Source organism: Pteronotus mesoamericanus, unplaced genomic scaffold, assembly GCF_021234165.1.
Source record: "Pteronotus mesoamericanus isolate MK-2021 breed Mesoamerican mustached bat unplaced genomic scaffold, CSHL_Meso_final contig_52, whole genome shotgun sequence".
Taxonomy (NCBI): Eukaryota; Metazoa; Chordata; class Mammalia; order Chiroptera; family Mormoopidae; genus Pteronotus; species Pteronotus mesoamericanus.
The window spans coordinates 11,806,858-11,827,752 of NW_026555189.1; the positions used below are offsets into that span (position 1 = coordinate 11,806,858).

General features: G+C 40.8%; 1 protein-coding gene across 2 annotated transcripts in view; it reads right to left on the reverse strand.

Annotated features, from left to right (window-relative positions):
* Nucleotides 1-6,711: 6,711 nt before the first annotated feature.
* UTP4 (UTP4 small subunit processome component) overlaps nt 6,712-20,895 on the reverse strand; it is a 28,139-nt gene continuing 13,955 nt past the window's right edge. The window contains exons 7-17 of one of the 2 annotated variants that reach the window (XM_054579271.1): nt 19,204-19,375; nt 18,998-19,089; nt 17,309-17,405; nt 16,457-16,521; nt 15,060-15,182; nt 14,518-14,674; nt 12,621-12,727; nt 11,502-11,597; nt 9,468-9,653; nt 7,889-7,999; nt 6,712-7,026 (exon numbers count right to left, since the gene is read on the reverse strand). In XM_054579271.1, coding sequence (XP_054435246.1) covers nt 6,910-7,026; nt 7,889-7,999; nt 9,468-9,653; nt 11,502-11,597; nt 12,621-12,727; nt 14,518-14,674; nt 15,060-15,182; nt 16,457-16,521; nt 17,309-17,405; nt 18,998-19,089; nt 19,204-19,375 — 1,323 coding nt within the window. In that variant the 3' untranslated portion in view covers nt 6,712-6,909. The remainder of the gene's footprint in view (nt 7,027-7,888; nt 8,000-9,467; nt 9,654-11,501; nt 11,598-12,620; nt 12,728-14,517; nt 14,675-15,059; nt 15,183-16,456; nt 16,522-17,308; nt 17,406-18,997; nt 19,090-19,203; nt 19,376-20,895) is intronic. The other variant, XR_008529613.1, reaches the window with a different exon arrangement.

Here is a 20,895-nt window from a genome sequence, read left to right on the forward strand (position 1 = left end):
CATCAGAACCTATATTAATTTTCAACAATCATATCACTACTTTCAGATCAGCCAAATTCATCGTCCGTGTCTCCCAATGATGCCTTGCAAATTCCTGCCTGAGTTCATCCTTCCAAACACTCCTGCTCCTTTCAACTACCACCCCTCTACCAAGTTGGATGCTGGATCAGTTATCCTATAAGCTTATTTCTCCCTTTGGCCTCTTTAGTAGCAATTGAACAGCTCTTGCTTTGTTCCTCTGACATCAGGCTGCCTTTGTGGTCGTGACCTTCATGCTTGCTAAGGGCTGCAAGATTCCCACCTACCAAGATCCAAGTTTTCCCCATTTTCCCAAAATTCATTGGGATTTTTTTCTTTGAACAATTCTATATTATGCTTGGCTGGTTTGCCCAAGTAGATTTTAAAATACAGGAGGGTAGGGACCACCCATTGACTTTTTATTCTCTACTATTCCAGAAACATTTCCTTGCAGAAAAGGAACTCATTACACTGTGATTGATTGACATTCAATCCTCCTGGGCTATGGTCATTTCATATAATCCCTCTGAAGGTTACTGGTTGCTTGCAGAGTGAAAATTACCATCTAGGAAATCTCAAGTAGTCAGTTGAAATCTACTTACTGTTGATAATGAAATCTGAAATAAAAAGAGCACACATCTGTTTCCAAGGCTTCTTAGGGACTCTGAGACAAGTTTAGATAATTTCTGAACAGCCATGTTATTTTACCTGCCTCTAAACAAGGAAATGGCTGAGATAATGCCTAATAACCTTTTATTCTTGTCACCTATCAATATGTAATCTCCTCTACTCAAGCTGTTATCTTACTATTTCTCGGAACAAGGCAGGGATCTTTGCTGCTTTAAAAGGAGGGGGTTGGAAGAGCTCTCAGTTCTCTAATTTCCTACATATGACTCAGGCTCTGATTTTGTGCCCTCTCAAAACCCAATGGTCTGTTTTTTCTCTCTCCTTCTTAGATGTTTAATATAGTATGGTAATTAAGAGTACAGGGTTCAACTTGTAGGTGGCTACTTATTAGCTATATGACAATGGCCAAGGGGCTGAGGTGATGGGCTTCAGTTTCTTCTTTGGAAAAATCCAGATGCCTTCTACCTCTGAGGGTGGCTGTGAGGGTTGACTGGGGCAACGCATGCAAAGCACTTAGCAGCACTGTACCTGACACACTGTGAAAAGTTCCATAAAAAGTCCCCGTTGCTGTTATTACTGCTGATGTTTAGCTGCAGCAGCAACAATAAAACCTTTGGTAGAAACTCTGGAGCTCTGAGTCTATACTTTATCTAGGAATGAGTCTGCCATGATACCACTTGATTCCAGGCTTAAAGGGCAAATGGCCAAATTAATTTTGGTGACAAACAGATCTTGTATAAAGCTACACTTTGGCTGAAAGGGAGAACATATTGCCAAGAGTCCGTCAAAGGAAAGAATTAGTGGATCTGGGGCTCAGTCCAAGGCTTGAGTGTTGCGTAATTTCATGAGGAAGGAGGGCCCCAGGCAAAATTGCAGCCCTTAGCAAGCCTGAAGGTCACTACCACAAAGGCGGCCTGATGCCAGAGGAACAAAAGCAAGAGCTGCTCAATTGCTACTAAAGAGGCCAAAGGGAGAAATAAGCTTATAAGATAACTGATCCAACATCCAAACTTTGAACAATTTTCCAGTTAGAAGACAGTGAGATCAAGTGTCCTTTTCAACAGTCAGTATTCCTTTGCCTTCCAGGAGAAATATCCTAAAATATATTTATCTCTCCAGCACAAACAAAAAGTGAAAAAGGGAAAGGTGCATATATCCTTTAGCTGATGCAACCACATTTTAAAATTCATCGCGCCAAGATAAATCACTATCCATCTGAAACCCACGAAAATGGATTAACTATCTCATGCTTTATGACTATGAAAACCTACATCTGCTAACCACATTACTAATGAGAAGCAGCTGGTGACAGTTTTGTTGCTGTGGCTTTCTTTTTAGGAAAATATTAGCAAGGACATACTAAGCAGAAGGTTAGTCTCCTTGAATCCACTTAGTTATGGAAAATTACCAGTGTTTTTTATTGACAACCAAGGAAATAACAATCTGTCATGAAACTCAAACAGTCCCAAAATCAAAATCTTTCCCCCAATATCAGTTCTAACAGAATTTCCGGTACCTCCTAAGATTTGCAGTCTTATAGTCAGCTTCAACTCTCATTTTTCATATACTGTTGAACACCAAATCACGTTTATTGATGCATATGGTATTTCTAGGCCTCTGTCCCACAGCTTTAACTCCCTCCTGAGCTGGGTAATGGAAGAGCCCACTGTGGGTGATCACGGACCCCTTTGGGAATCAGCTGCATGCTGTGGACATGCCTCCGACAAATGAGGACTTGTACAAAGTTCATCATTCAAACTTTGGAGCTCACAAAAAGGACACTTGCATGGGCCAAACTGTTTCCCCTCAAAACTTAGAGTACCCACAGTACCTCAGAAGGTACCTACATTTGGAGAATCTTTAAAGGTAATCAAGTTACAGTAAAATCATTAGGGTAGGCCCTAATCCAACAGACCGGCCTCCTTATGAGATTAGGACACAAGTCACAAATAGGGAAGACCATGTGAAGACACCAGAAGAGGGCTCTCTACATGACCAGCAGAGGCCTTAGAAGAAACCAAAGTTGCTAATACCTTGACCTTAGACTTCTACCCTCAAGAAGTTTGAGAAAATACATTTATTATTTAAATTTATTATTTAAGGCAGCTCTAGCAAACTAATACAGACGCCAAGTCAAGAATCCACACAACCTGTTTTCTGTCTTCCTGCCAGTCTCTTCTGTCCCTTATTTACTTAAAATGGGCATTTGTACTGTGCTACTCCTTTGAATCTGAGTGCTTCACAACTATGTTTTCCACTGAATGACAATTTTTAACCTAACTACAAGGCTCACTCCTACTTGGCTTATTTCTCACTACATGTTAGCCTAAGGATTCTTTATCCAATTTTACTTAGCTTCCCTCTATGGAAACTGCTCTAACTCTCACTTTTTCTAGGAACCTCAGCTGGTTCTTAATTACTCTCAACTAGGGAAGCTGTCATCCTGTAGGGGTGTTTTCTTGAATGAGACATGCATGCTCTCGGTATCATGGTAGGCCCCACCTTCCCTTGCAGCCTCATTTGCCTCCACTTCTAATATGTGCTGTGTATTAACCATGTGGAACTACTAGCAGTCCCTCGGACAGGCCCTCTCTTGCTTCAAGCTTTTGCACTAAGAATGTTCCAGGCATGCATCTTTTCTTCTCCCTTCCACCTTGCTAGTTACCACCTAGTTCCAAGAGTTGTTAGCTTAAGGACCATCTCCTACCTTCAACCTTCTCTAACCCTACTGGTTAGGTGCCTCTTCTCTGTGCTCACCTCTAAAGTAGCATCATTGATCTACTTGTTTATCTCTCCAAATGGGCTGTAAGGTTCTTGAGGGCTGAGATCATCTTTTCATCTGTTGTTGGTACATAACATAACATATAGTAGGCACTCATTAAATGTAGGTTAAGTGAGTATTAAGTTCTTTAGCCTCCTGAAGACAAAGGATAGACACAAAGCTAGGTCTTAATAGCTAGATCTGTGCTTTCCAACACAAAGGTCACTAGCCACATGTGAATATTTAAATTAAAATTCGTGGTGTGGCTCAGTGGGCTGAGCACCGGCCTAAGAACCAAGGGGTCACCAGTTCGATTCCCAGTGTAGGGCACAGACCTGGGTTGCAGGCCAGGTCCCCAACAGGGGGCATGTGAGATACAACCACACATTGATGTTTCTCTCCCTCTCTAAAAATAAAAAAAATCTTTAAAAAAATAAAATAAAATTCAGTTCCTTTGTCACATCAGCCACATTTCAAGTGCTCAATAGCCACATGTGCCTAGTAACTATCTTATTGTACAGTACGGATACACACCATTTCTACCACCACAGATAATTTACTGGGAAGTGCTGATCTTTATCATAATATACCTTGAAATATCAACCAAAAAAGACATGTTAGGAAAAAAAAGTTTATGAATATGCAATTTACACAAACAGGCAAAACACATAAAAGAAAGTGAGCAATCTAATTAGAAAACAGGTAAATGCAAAATTAAGTATTTTTTTCACCCATCAGATGGATTAAAACTAAAGTTTAGCACTACACAGGCAAAGTGAAAGAAAATGAGTCCTTTCAAACACTGCTGAAGGAAATATAACCACTCCAAAAGGCAACTAAAAGTGAAAGTGGGCACAATATGAGCTGGCAATTCCACTTCCAAGAATTAACCCAAGAGAAACACCACTGTGTTTCTAGACACTAGACAATGTACTAGGTTGTTCATTACAATGCTCTATATGATTTACACACAAGACTGCCCACACAGAAACTACACAGCTAAATTCAGGCTCATCCAGAGCACGAGGTGGTAGAACACCTTCCCTGCAGTCTGGGAAATGGAAAATCTTTAGTATACGTGCCTGCTGACCATGTTTATGATTGGGTCCCTACAACCAACAGACAGTGGGAGAACCACCATAAGAACGCCACCCTGGCCTCTTAACAAACCACTGTATGACTGTGGGGAAAAAACTGCCTTTTCGCCTCTTGGTCTCCATTGCCATGAATATAAAAATGAGGCCAAGAAACACATGGTTTCTTTCACAAATCTCTGCTTCCTTCCCATCCCTCCCCCCGACAACCAGAACAGTTCCACCTTTATCTATACAATATATTGCAGTTCAGAATAAAGTTCCATTGGAAGAAAGTTTTGATGCTTAAAGAGCTTTAAACATATCCCACACTAGGTAGTCTCTTTTTTCCAATAGTCCAGTCTAATTTGCTGTAATTTCCCTGGTGAAGGGTAAATTAGACATTCAGAGATCAGAGATCAGATTACTAACTTATTATATGAAAAAACTGTATTTTTAAAGTAATTGAGCCAGGCCAGAAAACAAAAAGACTTTCCCTACATTAGTATCAGATAAAAAATTTTCTGTAGAACCCAAATATGAGCCACAGTCTACAAAATGCCCAAATCAGGAACAATTCAGTTACACAAATCTTCAAAGTAAAATCACCCTCAAACACGTGCACTTGAATACTGCTTTGCCTTTCCTCCCCCCAAATTCTCTAACTGGCCCCAAATCAGTTTCTGCTTCATTTGAATTCAAAGTTCTCTACTTAGGAAGAATTTCTAGGCCCAAAGCTCTTACTTCCCATACCATTTATGGAAATCCAAATCACTGGCTGGAAATGTTGCAAAGGAATGCTTTCTACTTTCAGAAGTTCTACTTCTTTACTCATAAGGTCTGTGAGCCCTCTCTGTCAAAGTTACATCCTCCAAGATCCAAAAGGTCTCAGAATGTTTAAGGTTAAGTAAATCGAGTCATAAACTCCAGTTAATAAAAATTCTCTGAATTTATAGCTCTATAGTCAGTGAAAAGCAAGTGAGTTAATATTTAAGGCATCCTAACCTCCCTCTGGTCGTAGTGAATGTAGACCAGTGACTTGAACTTTGGTTTCAACTGCACAAGAGCACCTAAAACAGTTCTTAGGAAAGGTGGAATCTTCTAGTCTATTGATAATAGTCCAGTCAAATGCAGATCGGGAGAATATGCCACACTTAGGACATTATTTATTCAAGAGCAAAGTTATTTTACACAGAGGGCCTAAAAAGTTGCATCTGTTTAAATTAGTCCTGATTATCACTATAAAAAATCTAAACAGGTAAGGTAGAGACACGGCATCCATTATAAACCCTGCTGTTCCTCTTAGCAAGTGAACCAAGGCCATCCTTTACGTCGTAAGGCATTTGGCTCCCTTTCTCTTTTATTACCTGCTAATCCTCCTCCCACACATCTACCAGAAGTTCTCACATTTATTTTCCTTCCCTTTCCAAGCTCCAGGGTGGGGTTCATCTCAGCAAAATGTTTTTTTTTCCACCAGCGTTTTACTTATTTCATCTGAACTCACATACTTCTCTGCCTATACCACAGCCCTCCAGCCCCAAAACAAACTCACAAACAAAACCACACAGACTGGGTTTCCACAGGCATGCAACAGAATACATCCACCGAGATGGGAAAGAAATCTATCTGTGCAGTTCAGGTTAAGTATAGTTCTTCACTTTCTAATTTAAAAGATCACATTAAAACTGGTCCGTTGATAACACCCACAGGAATAACAATGTCAAAGACAGTAGACAAGGACTGAAAAGGTGAAGTACGTGGCAGTGGCAGGCTTTCTGACCCCCACTTCCACTCCTACTGCATAACAAAATGCCCAATGGTTTCTTAACCTCTGAAACTGGCGTATAACAGGTGAGAACAGGGTTAATGGGATTGACATTCCAAAGCCTTGTTTTTTCCTTTTCAGTAAGATTAATACCTGACAACCAAAGACCAAAGGCATCTGCTTTTCAGAAGGAGCACTGCAGTTATAATTCTCCCCTGAAACATAGGCTGACTATTGCCATGGGTAGTTAGGCTGTCTTTGGTAAGCAAGCACAGCTCCCCTGCCTTCCAGGGCAGTGGGTAGGCGGGCCTCAGCATGGGCTGCACGTTGGAGGCCGCAGACAGTGAAGGTCACCGGCACTCGGAAGCCTCAGGCATGTGTTAGGAAATGAAGGGTAAGATTTTTTTTCCCCTTAGATTACGGTCTAAAGAACAAACAGGACCCTGAGAAAGTTACATGTATTTGTAGTTACATGGAACACTACCCCAACTACAAATACCTTGGTGTTTTCATTCACTTTCATTCAATGAAGAAAAATTACCGTCCATTACTTTGAAAGGTAACATTTATGACTCGTCCTCAAGAATAACTTTGTTTTATTAGCATGACTGGCAAAAACAAAGAGGGTAGAACAGTTCAAGGAAGGGCACAGAGGGTGCCCTGTTTTAGGTCCCAAATTTCTTCTTTTTGATGGGTGGTGGAAGTTGAGCGATGATGTCATCCAGGGGCCGTTCTACTGCCACCAGTGTTCTTTCATCCAAAAGATCCATGAAGAGCAGAGGCTGGAGAGAGATGAGAATGACTCTACCAGGAGTTAGGCTCCAGGACTACTCCTGAATGGAGGACCTAGAGCTAAAAGGTCTGCCTGGTTCAAGGCTGGAGGAATATAAATCTCTGACAATCCTTCTTACCCTAGGACTCAGAATGGCTGAAAAGGTTGGGACTTTTAACTGAGTTCACTCATAGACGATTTCAATAAGATTTTTCAGGTTTCTCTGTATAGAAAATCTAATTTCTTAGAATCAATGTTAACTGAGGGTTTGGAGCCAAAATTCTTGCCAAATGGCAAGTTACAAATGCATCAAGAAGCATATCATACTTGAGTAATTTACAGACACCCTCCCCACCTTAAAAAAAAACGCATGCAGTCCCCTGAGAAGATACATTCCAGGGTGCCCAAGGAACTCCAATCCGAGAAGCATAAATCTAGAACTTCTGACGTGGCAGTTACCTGGAATGTCATAAGCTCAACAGATACTTGTTTTATATAGAGTGAAAGGCCTAGCCTGGGGAAAAAAGTCATAATAAAGTCAATGACTTCCATTTGCTGTAAATTATCTCATAGCACATTCTCCAACTAGAAGTCAAACTTAAAAGCCAGCTTTAACACAAAGACCCCATGTGAGCGCGATCATTTCTCACTACCTATGTATTCCATTCTGGTGAAGTACCATGCGCCTGTCTCTCTACTAAAGCAAGAGCAATGAAATACAAACATAAGGGAAACACATCCTTGGAAAGGTCACCTGACTCCCAAAACTAAGTCCTCTGCATGAAAAACGAAGGTGACATTTTGACAGCTTATTACATTTTGATAATATCACAAGGAACCAACTGTCCAGAGTATTAAGCAAGACGTTTTACCTTATATATCTTAGAAATTTTAAAGGCATGGGCTGTGCGCCTCCTGATGACATCTGATTCATTCCTGGGAGGAAGTGGATTGTACAGTAAGGTTTTGTCATTTGGAAGAGGCTAAAAAGACAAAGATACACTGTTTAAGTCATTATTTTTATTGGGCTTACACAGAACAAAGGACTGTAGTGATTTTTCAGGCAAACACTATCTTCCAACCCTCACCACATACATTTACTACCTCCCCTACTCTCCTCACTTCAGGAAGAGAGCTGTGCTGGGGGGGTGGGGGGTGGGGTGCGGGGGATGAGGCAAAAAGGGCTCCGTACTCTGCCGGCAAGATCGAATTGCAGAGCTGGGGCCTCTGACCACTCTTGTCAGTAACACTTTGTGTGACAGGAACAAAGTGCATGTGCAGGAGCTTAGCCCATGCAGCCTCTGCTTTCTAGACTGTCCCCCAACCAGATGACAGACTGGCCAAGGCACTAAAGTTCTCCCCAGGAGAAACTGCAACACAACCACCCCCGCTGATGTCACTGACACCTCAGGAGATGGCCTCTGGCCAAGCAAGTGATATTTCATCTCTGACTTCCTTGGGAAATAGCTCTGCCCAGCAAGAGGAAGTGATGGACTTATCACCAACGCTTGGGAAAAAATATGGGCTGATCTGGACTGAGTTACAAAGAGGCGAGCGAGTGGGGGGGCCCTTCCTGTATCACTCAAATTGCAGAAGGCACTTGTCAGCCGGCTCTGCTTCCCACACCCAGAGGACGCCGGGCCCATGAGAAGAGTTCCAGTGACACATCACCATGCATGCCTCCTTTAGAGCCATCTGCTTCTTTCTCCATGTTCCTTCCACCCCCACCTCCACAGATATATCGAAACACTGTGTGTGTGTTGCTTGTAATCTAAGCCCAAAGGGCATTACAGGCATGGCCGCAGCTCACTGCGCTCCTAGGAAAGAAAGTGCCTGCCCAGAAAAGACATACTGATTTGCAGTGAGTCACAACAGCAGCTGGCAGAGGATGGAATCCAGAATTGAAAATACACTCACATCCCACCAAAATCACAGCCCTAAAGAATGAAATTTTCCGAGCTGGACTTTTTTTAAGACCTTAAGACCAACTCCTCACGCCTGCGGACAGTGTCAGGACACACAGCCGAGGGGCACATGTGGTCGAAACCACAGTCTGTATCTTCTTCAATGAAACCACATTATTCAGTCACTCAAGGTGCAAAAGTGGAAGTGTTTTAGCCAAATCGATGATTTTTCCCCCACGTGGGTTGCTTTCTGAACACTGACCCAGTCACTTTCCTACTTAAGTTTATGCGCTCATAGACGAAACAGAGAAATGGTCAAATCAGCAAAAGGCAGCGCACAAAGGCCCACTCCATCCCTGGGAGCCTAAAGAACGTGGAAACGAAAATGAGGAATCTGCAAAACAGAAAGTTCCTCTCCTCCAAAGACTATATATAGCAGGAAAACTTAATTCTGATTCTCCTTCCTCTAACTTACTGTACTTCTTGCTTTTAGAACCTGATTCTTAAGAATCAGTGAGAGCACGGGTAACAGTGGCAAAGAACTCACCAACGACTTGTCAATGATGCAGAACATGTAGGCATCGTGGAGAAGAATGTGCATTGGTCTCTTGGGATGAAAGCTGATGTGTGTGATGGGAGTATCCCTTTGGAGCCAAAGGTGATGAAACCCCTGCTTCTGGATAGTCCGACTCCATTCTGTATACTGTTTGTCTGGGATGCTATATTCAAATATCTGAAGAAGGATATGATACAGAGGAAATGCTGGCTGGTATCCGAAAAGACCGGAAGGGCAGCCTTCATTCCTAACCAGAAACTATCTCTACAAACCTTGAATGTATCATATTAAGCCTTTTGCTTCCTCACTACCTTTTTTAAATAAAAAAATTTAAGGTAAATTACAGAATAAATCATTTAAACAGCACAGAAAGGTTGATAATGATATGTCAGCCTGCAATCTCGACATCTCTTGTCCCCAAGACAGAAGTAGCCTGCTATTTCTTATTTACATCTTTTCAGAGCTATTTTATGCATATGACACACTGTCCTGTATGTTGCTTTTTTTGTTTAGCATTATATCATGGCAACTGACTCATATCAGTATAGAGCAATCATGCCCCCTTTGAAGAACACATATTAATCCACTCACTTTTCGGATGTGCCATTGATTTACTTATTTAGTCTGTTCAATGGATATTTAGGTTATTTCTAACCTTTGGCTATTATAAGCAAGGCTGCAATGATTATCTCTGTATAACGTCCACCTGCACAACTGAAAGCATATTATCTATAAGAAGAACTTACAGAATTAGAACTTCTGATCCAAAGATCATGTGCATCAAACATTTTTTAGATACTGCCAAAACGTCCTCTTAAGATGTCATGCTATGTAATTTATGCAATGTGTGAAGTGCTGTTTCCCCATATGCTCAAACCATTGTGTATTATCAACTCTACTGATCTTTGTTAATCTAACAGGTACAAAAACTTTCCCAAAAGTTTTAATGACTGATGCACTTAAGGGACCAATGGCCAGTTAAAGGCATCAGAGGGACCTTATCATTATGTGTGACAAAGACAAGGATGTGGCTTCACTAATCTTTCAGTCTTTGGTTAAGAACATAGACCTATGAAACTGAAATGAGAGATTTAATTTTTGGATAGAAAGTGTATGTGTGTGAATATGTGAGTGTAAAAGCTGCTAATCAACCCTGACCAGTGTAACTCAGTTGGCTGGGCATTGTCAAAGCAAAAGGTTACTGGTTCAATCCCCAGTCAGGGCACATGCCTCAGATGCAGGTTTGGTCCCCGGTCAGGGCATGTGTAAGAAGCAACAACTGATGTTTCACACATTAACATTTCTCTCCCTCTCTTTCTCCCTCCTTCCCCTCTCTCTAAAAATAAATGAAATCTTAAAACAAACACACACGAAACTGCTAATCAAAGTAGCAAGCATCATTGCCTAGCAGTTGACTTAAATTTGCTTCTTGGATCCCATTTAATCTTCCCAGTGAGGGAGGTATTATCATGCCCATTTTACAGATGAAGTTATTTAAGTATTAATAATTCCAGTGTGTTCTGTACCTCAGGTATTTTAAAGTTCTTCCCCTTATAATTACAATCTTCTTACAACTTTGTATGGAAAAAAGCAGCAGACTAAGCACTAATTTTGGCTGCTATTAGGTACCTGATTTCCTCACTGGCAAAACTAAAGGTGAATTATATGCTCTTTTTGTCATTTTCAACTCTCAAATCTTATTCTATCCTATATCCAGTCTAACATCTGAGTACCTCTCATCTCCAGTCTAAAAACAACCAGTAAAACAAGTACTTGAAAATTCTCCCCCCTTCTTGAACTTGTTTGTTTTACAATCTCAGTGCTTCACCATTCCCATCACGTCAATGGAGATCGCTGGCCTATGATGTGCCAACACTATTCGTGGAAGCTTCATTTCACACAGGAGAAAACCACCTTTATGTCATCCACTACTTTCAGAAAAAAGGGTCTTCCAAAATTGTCATCATCTCATCTTCTAAGTTGCCATCCAGCAAAAAGGAATTAGAAAGCACTGGAATCTCTTACCTGCTGGTCAGAATGAGCAATGACAAGGTTGTTGGTACTGGGGGCGATGGCCATAGCAGTCACGGGAAAGTTGTAAGCAGGAACTGTGCAGTGAAGCTGGGAAGAAATAACAGAAACAAGGCAACTCTATGTGCTGCCTTCCCCCAAGAAAGACTGGGTGGTCTAAATCAATTGTTTTAAACAGTATTCCTTGGAACTCAAAGGGTTCTATGGAAGTTCCCATAAATGTCAGGCATTTCTCCAAACAATAAACTTTAATTTCATTAAAAAAAAAAATAAATGTGTAACTGCTTACAAAACTGATAGCATTTACAGAGAACTTCAGAGTAAAGTTCTGTGAATTGTGAATTGAACATAATTGTGTCCTTAAACAGGGAATCTACACTTCTGCACTGGGTTGAAAAGAAATCAATGCCTAGGCATGGACATGTATGTGCAATTGCAAGGCTTGTGCAACATTACACAGGAACACTGGTAAAGCCCAGGCAAGCCCCAAGGAGAGGAAGAACATGCTCTTGCCACAAGGTAATGAAGTTGTGTAGTTAACCGGCAAAGCCATTAAATACAGCAGTCTGATATTATTCTATAAACTTCTAATGCTTATTGCAAACTCTGGGTCATTCTTATCTGACTTTTATGAGGAAAAAGAGGACTTCCAAGGGATCATTAGTGATTCAATAATAACAATATCATTACTGATTTGTGAAAAATGCTTTCTTGCTCTTCCTTTGTCAAATTTCTGGCTTTGTTTAATTTAAAAACAAAAAACCTTGAGAGTACAAGGTGAGCTATTAAGGAACTTGTCACTACCTGTAACTATTCACCTTGGTAAATCAGAATTTCCCTCTCCAAAATAGAGAGATAATCTGCATGTGGATTTATCAGCCATGAATCCTGAATTTCAAATTTCTGTGCATGAGTGGTTTTACTGTTCCTATTGACTGATTTTAACATGACAGATTATAGCTTTTGGGTTCCAAACAAATGAGGAAAACTTCTTGGTTAAAAAAAAAAAAAAAAAAAAAGCCTAGTACTTTTCTGGGTCATACCAACTGGCCTTGAGTCTTATAACCACAGGGCTACCTTCCTCCTTTTGCCACCACTGAACCCAAAGCTCACCTTTAGACGTTTTAGGTTGTAGACATGGACTCCGGCACTGGTGCCTGATGCAGCCAACCAACTGCCATCTGGACTAACTGCCAAAAGACACATGGACTCCACTGTCCCTGTAAGGACAGAAAACGTGTCTGAATTCAGTGTCCACAGCCCGTCGTCCTGCCTTGAAGATGATGGCAAAAGCCAGTAAAAACCCTCAGTTTTAAATTTCTAATAGGATAATTTTGTGATAATTTTGCAAGTAAGTTCCAGATAAGTTAATCTATTTCCATTTAACTAACCATTCTTCATATAAAGAGGAGCTAGAAAGATAAACATGAAGACGTCACTTGCTCAGGCCTGGGCAAAACACTGCCTACTACAAGAATGAAGGATCAGGGTAGTAGCTATCACTAAAATCTATAACTGTTTCGAACTCCTTTCCTATCATATAGTTTTTAATCGAAATTATGGACAAACAGCTAATTCAAGAGGCTTGAGGCATATCTTTAATTTATTGAGTGCCTGCTATATATTTAGCACTAAGGGAACACAGGCACATACAAGCCATCTTTGTCATCAAAAGATTTAGAGCCAATCTGGCAACATGACGACTCATGTGGGATAAAATGAGAAAGTGATGCTATATGCCAATGCGTGTGCTGCACAGAACACCCCCAAAACATAAGCAAGCTTTAAAACAAGACATAACCAGATGCTATCGAATGAGTGAAGTAGGTCAAAAAGGATGAAGAACGTTAGCTAGGTGATAAGGACTGAAATACACGTTTTAGGGTTGTAAAGAAACCCGCTTGACTGTAAGGGGGAAGTGAAATGTGAGAATAAAAAATATTATGCCCTGGCTGGTGTGGCTCAGTGGATTGAGTGCAGTCCTGCAAACCAAAGGGTCACAGGTTTGATGACCAGTCAGGGCAGATGCCTGGGTTGTGGGCCAGGTCCCCAGCTGGGGGCATGTGAGAGGCAACTGACTGATATATTTCTCACACACCCATATTTCTCTCCCTCTCTTTCTCCCTTCCTTTCTCTCTAAAAATAAATAAATAAAATCTTTTAAAAAAATAAAATTATTTTTATTATGCAGAGCTTAATTTTAAGGGATGCTAAATGCAAGATGAAGAGTCTAAGTTTTATAATAAAAACATATACAGGTACTCAATAAAAACTGGCAGTTTATTTATCTGATTACTAACTTGTGGGTTTCTTTTCCTGTATGCTTCTGAAGCAGCTTATGAATAGTCAGAGTTTAGGTGAAAGAGCTGACTTTCCATGCTGGTTGAGTCTAAATGGCAGTGAGGCTGCTACATTCCAGGGTGAGGGCGAAGGGAAAAGGGCCATGGGAAGTATCCAAAAAACAGCAGCTAAGTTGGGTACCAAGTGCTCAACAATTAACTCAGCAAGTTATCTAACCAGTCATTCAATCAGGCATATTCATGTTCTCAAAAACATGGAAAAATGGTTGTGAACATTATCTGACAGGTAATGAAACTGTATGTGTAAGTTCATCTTCATAAAATGCTTATGTACAAGTACATACTGGAAAAACACATATATATTAACTGTAGTTATTTCTGGGTGTCAGGATTACAGATGATTTAACTTTCTTCTTGCTGTGCTAACAAAAACTCTAAGAAGGGTGATGAAACTTCTCTGGCCCCAAATAAGGAATCAAAAGCCCAGTGAGAAAAGAGTAGGTGTGAGGAGCATTTCAGACCTCATCAACGTTTTCATTTGCCAGATATCTCCTCCTACTTTAAATTGCAAACATGTGAGTGAATGTATATTTGCAGGGTGAAGAAGAGTTATTAGTGAACACCCGACAATGAATAAGGTTTAAAAGTGGAAAAGAAAGTTACATCAGAGACTGACAACTCTCCCCTGTGGTCAGTTACCAAGTTCTTACCTGACTGAGCCTGAAAAGTGTGCAGGTGCTTGAAGCTTCCTTCCAACAGCCGAATGATATGTAGAGACCCTTGATTTGAAGCCACAAAGAGCTTTGTTGAATCTTCAGAAAATAAAACCTGAACAGCAGAGCGAAGGAATGCTGGCATTTTGGAAACCTTGGGGTGAACCAGCAGTAAAAACGAGAGAGAGAAGTGAGACCTAGAGGCCATCAGAAATAATCAGAGCCTGGCTTAAATTACATTAATGCTTCCTGTCTCTATGGAAGCCCACTGACCAAGGGCCTGGAACGCTGACATGCCTACTGTAACCTGTACACCTCCTCCTCCCTCTCTTCAAAAACCTAAATTTCACTGCCGCTTTCTGGCATTTCCCGGCTCCTCCAAAAACAAAAACAAAGTGGAAATAAAAGACTTCTTTGTAACAGCTGTCTCCAAATAGCTTTCACTGAGCAAGGATTCATATTCAGTACATTCTCACTTCATACAAAAATATACTTGTGAATTTTCTTCTTGTTCAATCGGACTTTGGGGTATCACTTACCCTTTGGAGGCTTATGTTGTCACGTTCATAATGCAACCGACAGAGAAAGAACCGAGATGCTGTAGAATAGGCTATCCAACTTCCACATGGGGAGATAGAGCTGCAAATAATGTTCTCGGGACCCTGCGAATGTTAGGAATCAGGATGAAGTTCAAGTAAAACTTCATACAAAAAGGTTCACTGTGACATGAATCCCTGAGCTGTCGTCACTCTGGACATATCCAAATACCTACGCATAATCCTAACAGTCATACGCTGTGTCACTATGATTATTTCAGAAGCGGAGCACCTAAATGGTGTGGCTCTGATTTCTAAGAACAGAGGTCTACAAACACTGTGAACTAATCTAAGCCCTTGTGTACCTCACAGGTAGCTTCACACTAAACCCTAACTTGAGAAACCTGAACAAAGAGGCATTTAATGAAGGGAAGCTTTGGAAGCAAGGTGACTTGAAGAACTGATTTTGTTCGGTATATGAGAACCTGCTTTAAAAACCTTGAAGAAATAGTAAGCGGCCCTGGCCAGGTGGCTCAGATGGTTGGAGTGTCGTCCCAGACATCAAAAGGTTGTGGGTTAGACCCCAGGTCGGGGAGCATATAAGAGGTGACCAACCGCTATTTCTCCCCCTCTGTCCCTTTCTCTCACTCTAAAACCAATAAACATATCCTCCGGGGAGGACTAGAAAAGGAAAATTAGTAAGTGAAAAAATTTGCAGAGCAAAGGAAAAGTTTAATGTAACATTTACATAATTAAAAAAGATGTATATCTAAATGCATGTAAATGTGTGTATATACCTACACAAATACTTTCTCTTACACAAAGATCTAGAAGAATATATACAGCTAAGCAATTAACAATTATTTTAGAAGAGACTAGAATTAAGAAGGTAGACAAGGATTTAAACTATCAATACTGTTTGAATTCTTTACTGTAAGACTGTATTCGCGTATCTTTATGTAATAAAGGGTTTTAAAGGATACAAAGAAGTTTGTATAGTATATTTCCATTACTATCAAAAGAAGGGTTATATGCACAAGAGGGTGGGACTCTTTTTCTGGAAGTATATATAAGAAACTATTGGCAATGATTACCTCTGGAGAGTGGGACCAGGGATTTGAGGTAAGAAGGGGACTCATTTTTCATTGCATACTCTTTTGAATCATTTTAATATTTTTTAAAAGGCATCTTATTTTCATAATTTAAAAAACAATTTCCTGTATACATACATCCATCCAACTTAAAATCACAGGAAATCCAGTTCTGTTGACATAGTACTTAATTCAAATCGTTTTAGATTTTATATAGTTAGTGATGTCAACTAAAGAATCCTCAAAATTCAGAATGAGAAAAATGCTCTGGATTTCAGAGGCTGAAGACACACAGTTAAATTTCCTTACCTTTGTCTTGAGGTGCAGTAAGTGATCTGCGTCTTTAGAGAGTGGAAGGGTATCCCCATGCTTTCCTGGAACAAGAAATTTCCCTGAGGTTTTCTTCTCAAAGAAAGGTTATGTGTAAATAATTTTCCTCTTAAAAAGTCATTCCCAGGTAGGACAGAATCTCTACCAGTAAGAAATCAGAAAAGCGTCTCAGCAAGCCCACTGTTTCCCGGGGGTGTATGAGGAGAAAAGCAGTGGCAGTTTCTTAGCTTCTATTCAGGTGCCCTGGTCACGGCCTATGCTACCTCACTGACTTGCTCCAGTTCTACCCACAGCCAGGCATGCAGGTAGGGAGGAAGCGGAGTTTATGTGGCCTCAACTTCATTTGCTCATTTTGGAACCTAAATCCAAAAGAAACCTAATCCAATATAAAACAACAAAACCCAAACATTTCCTAACAGGAGATACAAATGGCCACTAGGCTGTCACCCAGTAAGATCCACGTGACCTTTTTTATACAGAGTTGTTACTAACCAACACTAAATCCTGTCATTTTTCAATATCCTGTTTTGATCCCAATCAGGGCAAACGATGATTCCACAACCCTTACGTCCACTACATCTTGCTCCTCCACTACTACCCTTTTCTATAGTACAGAAATGCAAACTTTTAACAGATGATCCAGCATCCTGCTGAGGTTTTTAACACTCTGAAGAACTCCTTTGCTCCATCTAGTGGATGGAAAAACCATGAGTTTCAATGGACACAGAAAAATCTGCTCTCTTTTTTCCATAAACTGAGTTATCAACTGCAATCCTAATTTCTGGCTTCTCGCTCCAGTTTTCTTATTGGAAAAACTTGCTCCCATCTCACCTGTTGCAACTGTAGATCCCAGTCGCCAAAGATCCAAATGATGAGAAAACTGGAAGAGGAGAAGCTGCCTCTTTTTTGAACAGGAAATGAGACGTCGCTGCATCCAAGAATCGAAAGTGTAAGTAGGCCAGGGTCACATATTGCCTCAGTACTAGATATACCAGCAATGTCTACAGTACATTTTTTACTGTTGATATCGATTTCCTTGATAAGTATTTCCCACGTACTATCATATGCCAGGCACTGTCCTAGGGTCTAAGAACACACTGGTAATAAAAACATACCTACCACTCTCAAGCTGATAGTCTGAAGGGTTGACACAGAATGAAATGGGCAGTTACACTAAGTGTGCTAAGAGCTTTAACACACCTAAGCACAGTAAGTATCAATAAAGTATATGGGTATCTACTCTAGCCTCGTGGGGGTAAAGACAGGAGCCCAGATGAGGTTCATTGGTCAAGTCTATTAAGGCAAAAGCAGGGCAAGACATTCCAAGTAGAGAAAGTGGCATGTGAAACAGCTGAAAGGCAAAGACATTAGAGGGAATAAAAAAAGTGTTTCCGAATGGCTACATTGGGTGTGGTGCTGCAAGTGTGTGAGAGGTAGGGCCAGGGCCAGATCACGCCAGGCTTCCTGAGCTGTGCTATGGAATTAGGTCTTTATGCTGAAGGAAACGGGGACCAACCAAAGACTTTTCAGTACGGAATGATAAACAAAATTGCCTTTTAAGCAGATCAATGGAGGATAGGCTAGAATAATACAAGTGTAAATAAAAATCATTAACGAGCTACTGTAAAGAAATCCATATACATAAAAACAGTAATCCAAACAAGGAAAATGGCAATATAGACAAAGAGAAATGGCTAGATTCAAGAGAGAATGAGCCCTGGCCAGTGTGGCTCAGCTGGTTGGGCGTTTTCCTATAAACTGACAAAGTCATGGGTTCGATTCCCAGTCAGGGCATATGCCTAGGTTGCAGGATCAGTCCCTGGTTGGGGTGTGTGCAGAGGCAGCCTATTGGTCTTTCTCTCCCTCCTTCCATCCCTCCCCCTCTCTCTAAAGAGAGAGAGAGACAGACAGACAGACAGACTGAAGTCCTGGCCAGGTTGCTCAATTGGTTAGAACGTTGTCCTGCTACATCATGGTTGTGGGTTCAATGTCTGGTCAGGGCACATACAAGAAGCAACCAATGATTATATAAATAAGAGGAACAATAAATTGATGTCTCTCTCCTCTCCTCAAAAACCAATCAATAAATTTTTTTTTTTTTTTAAAGAGAGCATGAGGAGGTAGACTCAGGAAGATTTATTGGTTGAATGGAATGTAGAAACGGGTAGTAGGGAGAGGGGTTCTTAGCTTGGGAGGATATCCACTTAACCTACACTGGAACCCTGAATTTTCCTCCTCCCACCCAGAAAAATAAAGAGTCCAGAGTTAAAAACAAACTCCCTAAAAACCACAGCTCTCTGAAAAAGGGAATGCTTTCCCTAGAAATTGAACTAGGAGCAATACTGTAACTTTCTTGGCCTCGTAAATTTCTTTGCAAGATGCCTGCCTCAGAAACAAAAGAATGAAGGTAGGTACAACAGAAGTCTTACAGATTTGCCCAGGAACTGTGAGCTGTGCTCAGTCTTGTGGGACAGGGGAATGGAGTATTGAGGCAATGAGGAGTTAGGGGGTGATACTTACATGGGGAAAAGTGATTTTTCGGAGAGCAGCGTCGTAATTCTTTACCTCCACTTTCTCCATGAGAGGACGAATGACCAAGTGGGTGTCAGTGCCTGGGCGAGAGGGAAAGGGAAGACATTAGAACCAGGATATGTCCCGCGTGAACGTGTGAAAACACCCAGAGCTGTGCAGAGTAAAGGAGCAGCCTGGCCAAGAGCAGAACCCACCTCCAGATATCAGTGCTGTCGGGCTGTGGGCCACGGCTCGCACGTCGTGAGTGTGATGCTGGAATGGCTTTGTCCGCACCCACTGCTTCTCGCTGCTGCTGGAAGTCACAGAGACCAGCTGAAAATGGAATACTGTCCCCTCGGCTGTGCCCACCACGAAACTGTCTTCTTGCTGAGAAATTAAATCATCAGGGAGGTATGTTTGAGCAAAACAGGGCCAACTTTGAAGAATATTTCCCGAGGTTGTCTGTCTGAGCAGCTTAGGGGAAAACTTATGGCCAGAATTAGAAGGTAGGTTATCGGGGTCTTTTTCCTCCAGAAGCTACCAATTCCAACACCCCTCATAAAACAAGCTCCCTCATAAATAACAATGCGCCCCTACTGACAAAACTAACGTTATGTACTTCAAACGGGAAGGTGCTTTCCTATACACCAACTAGACCTAATTATAAATTCAATGAAAAAAAGATACAACACCTAGAAATAAATTTAACAAAAAAATGTGCTAGACTTATATAAGGAAAGAAAAGATCTATGTCTTTTTTTTTTCATAGAAACAGAACATTTTTTTGTTTTTTTTTTAATTTATTTACTTTTTAAATACATTTGTCTCTGCCTCCCCCCCACCACTTTCCCTTGCCTCCTCCCTTCTTCCCTCCCTCAGCTCTTCCCCTTTGGTTTTGTCCATGAGTCCTTGCTATATGTTCCTTGACTTTCCCCTTCCCTTTCCTTTCCCTGCCCCCCCCCTTCAGATCTATGTCTTTCTGAAGAACATAAAAGATTACCTATACAGAGAAATCCATACCATATTCTTGAATAGGAATATTTAACACGATTAAGATACTGATGATCATAAGGAAATTTGTAAGTTGTACATTACCCAATAGAAACACTAATCGTTCTATACCTGAAACTAAAAAAGTTGTTTCTTAAATTCACCTAGAAAAATAAATGAGGATAAAAACCCCCTAACAAACAAACCAAACCAAGCAACCCAATCAAGAATAGTAATGAAAATATATACTCAAAGATTTGGAAGCAGGTACTCACAAAGAGAGACATGTACACAGCAGCAATATTCACAAGAGCCAAAATATGGAAACCACCCAAATGTCCACCAGCAGATAAATAAGCTCAATAAGGTGTATACATACAATGAAATATTCAGCCATAAGGAGAAATGAAATCCTGATAATGCTATAACATAGGTGAACTTGGAAAATATTATGCTAAGTAAAATAACACAGGCACAAAAGAACAAATATTATACAATTCCATTTATCAGGTACCCAGAACAGGCACATTCACAGGGACAGGAAGTAGAATGGCAGTAACCAGGGGCAGGGAGAGGGGAGGAATAAGGAGTCATTCCCCACTGCATGCAGAGCTTTTGTTTGGGGTGATGAAAAAGTTCTGAAAATGGAGAGGTGACAGATGCACAACACTGCGAATGTACTTAATGCCACTGAACTGTTCACTTAAAAAGTTAAAATGACAAATTTTGTTATGTATATTTTACCACAATAAAAAAAATGTAATATAAATAAAGTATTAAGAATATAGGAGGGAAATTGCAAAACTTGTAGTCAAAAGACTGAAGTTTGAAAACCCCTGAAATTCGCTGTCGTTTTTTAAAGATGAAGACAGGGCGGGCTGAGGGGGGGAATAGCCTGATTAGTATCAATCGAAGAC